The sequence below is a fragment of the Cygnus atratus genome, chromosome 4 (genome assembly GCF_013377495.2).
Source record: "Cygnus atratus isolate AKBS03 ecotype Queensland, Australia chromosome 4, CAtr_DNAZoo_HiC_assembly, whole genome shotgun sequence".
Taxonomy (NCBI): domain Eukaryota; kingdom Metazoa; phylum Chordata; class Aves; order Anseriformes; family Anatidae; genus Cygnus; species Cygnus atratus.
In genome coordinates this window covers 50398531-50403976 of record NC_066365.1, presented here as the reverse complement: position 1 = coordinate 50403976, position 5446 = coordinate 50398531, and the positions used below count along the sequence as shown (strand labels likewise).

The following is a 5446-nucleotide window of genomic DNA, read 5'->3' as shown; positions in this document are numbered from 1 at the left end:
CTAGTAACAGAAATTTCACAGCACTGTGGCAAAATACCTAATTCTACTAAAAAAAAAGAAAAAAAAGAAAATGGGTTATTCTGTGAATAAGGCAGAGTATGAACTCCTCACACACAAATTACTTCGTGGTACTGACCCTAAACCTGCTCATGGGATAAAATGGTAGTATGATAAAACAAAGCAAGCCTTTCACTGGGAAGTTTATTATGGCATACCAAACAGCAGGCAAAATTAGCTCTGGAGAAATAAGAAAGGGTTGGAGACAGAAGGTCTTGGTTTGTAATACTGAATCTGCTATTAGCTCACTTGGCACTTTGCCTGTAAATAAAATGGCATAATTGTACTCCTCCCATCCTCATAAGAAGTTGCCAACGATAATATACATCTAAGTGGTCCCACTTTGAAAACATAAAAAACGCATCTCCTGAACATAAGGAGGAGGGAGCCAGAAAAATTAGGTCACAGACATTTCATGTTGGATGCTAAATCTGTGAGGTAAATGTAACTTCAGAAACTTTTGAAACTTCCAGCTTTAATGGATCTCCTGGTGTTTCAGTTCAAGAAAAACTCTTTTTCTCACAAGACAGATGAAAGATAAATTCATTAGCATTAGTCATGTTGTGATTCCACAATACTGAGTCCCATAGAAAACACAGGAGGAAATCATTAATCCTGTAATCAGCACAGAGCTTGGGTGATGTTCATAAAATAAAAAAAGAACACAATGCGAACTAATAGCTTACAAGAAATACTGAACAGCTTTTTTTTTTTTTTTTTCCTGAGTAGGATCTACCTCTCTCAGACAATGAATACAGAAGATATCCCACAGAAAAGCCGCATACAACATCTACTTTTAGTAATGTGGTGTTTTGTTTGTTTGTTGCTTTGTTTTTTGGTCTGCTTTTGACTTGCGCTAAGGCTTCTTGCTACCAGTCTTAACAGCTTCTGCAGTTACAGAGGGAAAGAATAGTTTTGAAAGCAGGAGGAATGGACTTCAACCAACCATGCATTTGCAATTCACTGACCTGAAACAATCTTGAGAAGACATGAAATGTATAGACAGCACAAGAACCATCTGTATCTGATAGCATTTGATTGACGTGGCAACGCCAGGCTTCCTCTTCATCATCATATGCCACTGGTTGGAAAGCTGCCAATATGGCAGAAAGAAATGGTGAAGGAGGTGGGGAAGTTTGTACTTCTGGGAAACCGTCCTGTTCGTCTTCATCTTGGCTATGAATAACAAACAGATGTTAACCCCTCAGTAAATTTTCAAGAATTCAAGATTGTGTTTTGTAAAATAAATAATCAACTAAGGTAACTATGAACCAAGAAAAGAGTAAAATAAAAAAAATGTGAAACCTTTTCTACTGCAATATAGAAATACAAAAAAGTTGTTTATAACCTCAAATATCTCCAACATTTATTAAAACATACTATTTCTGTGCACATACACAGACGAAGGGTTAACTGCAGGTTACAGGTAGCTATATACAGCACTACATAGACATGCATACAACTCAGAAATTGACATTTTTTGTGCCCTCGTTAACAGAATTAGTATTTATTTCTTTGAATTTTTCATCATCTAAACATACAGTCCACCAGTACAAATTCTAGCTTTCCTTAAGATAAAGGCTCATTTGCCAGTTCAATAATATTTTAGAACTGTCTTAAGTTGAGTGAATGGAGATAGATTGGAACAATTTCATTTTTATGGGCAATCAATTTAACAGATCTTTGTTTGAAGAGCATTCTGCAGTCATACTTTCCATTAGGCACTAAACCTCCAAAAAAAACCAAACCTATAAATTAATCAATATTACTAATTACAACCATTCATTTGTTAAAATGTTCTGTGTTATAAGGAATGACACATTTCTTTTATTCAAGTGTTCTCATCTTTTCCTGCACATTAGACAACTGCTTCTCTCATCACAGAGAAAAGTTTCTCTCATCAGAAGCTGCTGAAAAAAGTACTGAGTTTATTTGCTAAATAGGTAAAAACAACAATTAGATCAGATATGCAAGCACTGTTTTAGATGCCTGTACTGTGGGATTAATGAAAGAAACCGTGCCATAAGAAAAACTACTTTGATTCATGCATTGATAACATGTAATTTCTATTAGTTAGAACTAATATTAGTCTGACCTCGACAAACCAGAGAAGTCAGCTTCTTCTTCTTCACATCTCTCATCCAGCTCTTTCAAAGCAAGAGTGACATCCTCTTCACAGATAGATTCAGAATAGCTCTCTGGAGCTGCAGGCTCTGCCAGTTCTGGAGTCTCTTCCAACTCAAGAGGTTCATGACAGACCAGACAGTCTTGTTGTTCTTGTAGGAGATATGACCCAGTGTCTTCACTAGCAGTGCTAACCTGTTCATCCCTTACTGCTGAACTGCCTTCCTGTGAATCAAACAGACTTTTATTACTTTTATCATCAGGACTTACGCTTTCTTAACAGCTTTTACGATAGTAAAGTAACAGACTGATAAAAACAAATGTTTACAAATAGCCATTTATACTTTAAACATTCAGCTCTTTGGATTCTTCAGTTTTACTTGACCAAAACCAAGCAGTCTATTTTTAACGTTTGTAACATGGTTAAGATGACTATCCTGGAATATGACTTATTAATAGTAAATACGTCTCAAATACATTCCATTAATTCTGCTAGAACACTCCCAGAAGATTATGTGCAAATAGCCTCAAACATGTTTAGATCACAACAAATACATTCAAGACCTTTATGTTTTACTTGTCCAAGTAAGGACCAAAATCACTGCCTTAATGTTTGCCTCTGAGGTCTGTCACCACTACAGAAAGTTTCTTTTCCTTTCCACTCTCCTTTTCAAAAAGTTCCTAAGCCATAACTGAATAACAGGTAACAGAAGAACAATGGAAAGGGACATCCCACTACTTCTATTATTTTGCTATTATTATTAAAATGGGAAGCTTTAAGGGTTCAACTCTGAATCTCTGAACGAAGACTTTTGATCACTGGCAATAACAAGGAGATGATCTTTAAACTCAGGAAGGCAATATTAGACTGACCCTTTCCCCCTTCTCTTTCCCTCCATTAGCATCATTATATTCATTAAAATTACTTTATTGAACAGATGAACTTAGATTTAGTTAATTTACGATGAATCCATCTGAAACCTTTTACTGGATTTTTCTATGTAATAAAAATGACACCTTCCTGTAACTGCTGTTTCCTAAAGGCACAAATTAGCACACGTTTTCATTCTTAACGTGTTGTTCTACCTCTGCTTACATAGTGAGGACTAGTGAACAAACTTTTGGGCAGCCTCTGAGCATACACATCATTTCATGGCTTTCATCAGTCTAAACATATCCTTTGACAAATAACTACACGTATACTATAGGAACAGACAAATCAGCTTTACACAGAGCTACGTAATTTTATTTCATGGTGGTCCTAATATTATCTCACTTTGACTATGATATTTCTACATGTGACACTGCTGTCTTTTGACACAGCTAGTGACCCTACTTCTAATGCTTCTTCTGTACAACTTGAATCTGGAATTTTACTGCACAAAACAGCCATTTTGTTGCACCAAGCAGCACACAGGCACACCAGGCATTTTTACAACGGCACAGCAAAATAACTTGGATCGAAGCAGTGGTTCATTCCTTTATAGATGTTAACATATTACCAACATTCAGTGAATGCTACACTTAAAAGTATCTTAAAAACATGATTTAATATGAACTATATAGCTGATAACTCCACGGAACCTAAGGAAAATTACTTCTAGTAAACCATTCCCTCATAAATCTACAGTACAGGTGAATAAAATAGAGAATCATTTTAGTAAGAAACTTTCATAATACTTCGGCTTATAAAGCTTATTGTTCAAAATTGAGATATTCTTGTAAGCTGAACCATAAATTGCTAACTGGAATGTGAAATACTTTGTCTTCTTTGTAGAGACATGCTATTACTAAGAATTATCCAAACACATTTAAATAAAATATTTACTTAACTCTTTAACAACCCTATAAAGAGAAACAAGGAATTCAACTGCATCTAACCAGCACACACACACACTTACACATGCTTGTTTTTAAATAATAGCTTCATTTATTCAACTTCAGGCAAATTTTGATATATATTTATTTCTATAAAAATATTTTCTGTAACAGACACTTGACATGCAATGAAATGCCTGTATTGAAAGAGCTATACGTCAAGTGTATGAGCACAGGAAAAACAACGGCACCACACTGTGAATTGCACAGTTCAAGAATTCAGAACAAAATTAGTTTTTCCTGGCTTTAAGAATTTTTCAAAGTGAGTTGATAGTATGTATATTTTCAAGCTCATTCTGTCAAAAGACAGAATTTTAGCAATAAGCTAGACAGCTAATTCTTGTGGAGAGGTAAATTTGAGTGTTTGACCAAATCCCATATTCTAAAAAGCACAAAATAAACTTGGAACGCCTCACATTTAGAAATTACATTTATATGCATTTGCAGTCAATATTTTTCCCATATGCATTGCACCAATCTTGCCATCAGTCTGTACGGCTGAGCCCCTTCCCAGAAGGAAGCTCCATACAGCTAGAAGAAGCCAATCTCTTATTACTGTCTGAGCTTCATCAAACTCTATCAACCATACATGGTCCCAAGAACAAACTCAAAATACCATGACTAATTTTTTTCTCATGGAATCTAGCACCTTAAATGCAAGACTTAAAATTTAAAAAGCCATCTAAAAATGATTTTTTTTCATTGAAATTTCAAAGAAGCAGCTGACTTAAGAGTTTGCTGTGAAGCACTATGAATCAGAGCACTGACAAAAAAAAACGTCCAGATCCCCACATGCTGTATATGAAACACAACACTACCGCTTTCAGTTTTAACATTGTTTTTTCAGTCAGTAGATAGAGGACTATATTAACTGACTACGCACTCTGAGGTAAATACACAGAGCTACTGTCACACAGCAAAGTGCAATAAAGTCTTAAGTTATAGACCTAGATCTTGATTGATATTGCCAGACTTCTGTACCATTGAGGACATATGTCTATCTCTGTGAATTTATTTATGAAATACACTGACCTTTAATTATACCATCAGTGCAATCTTTGCATTCTACAGATGAAGAAAAAAATCTCATTCACTTATCAGTTGTTGCTTCTGATATAGCACTTTTTGCTTGATGATGCTTAGTCATGAAACAATTTTATGGCCCAATTTAATGCTATTAATTATTTTCATTGCTTTCAATATTTCGAATAAAATATTGCAACTTTTCTTCCATGAGTGTTTTACTTAGATTATCAAAAGTTTAGTGATCTTATAAAGGGAGCTACAGAAGAACAATATAAAGGCAGCCTTAGTAAGAAATAAGAAAACAAAAATGAGTTACAGCTGAGAACGTACCACATGGGCAAACAACAAAGAAAAGTTCTAT

General features: G+C 34.9%; 1 protein-coding gene across 4 annotated transcripts in view; it reads right to left on the bottom strand.

Moving 5' to 3' along the window:
* FRYL (FRY like transcription coactivator) overlaps nt 1-5446 on the bottom strand; it is a 172230-nt gene that overhangs the window by 17952 nt on the left and 148832 nt on the right. For all 4 annotated transcript variants that reach the window (XM_050710200.1, XM_050710201.1, XM_050710203.1 and 1 more), the window contains 2 exons: nt 2153-2406; nt 1026-1233 (listed from right to left, as the gene is read on the bottom strand). In XM_050710200.1, the coding sequence (XP_050566157.1) occupies nt 1026-1233; nt 2153-2406 (462 nt within the window). The remainder of the gene's footprint in view (nt 1-1025; nt 1234-2152; nt 2407-5446) is intronic.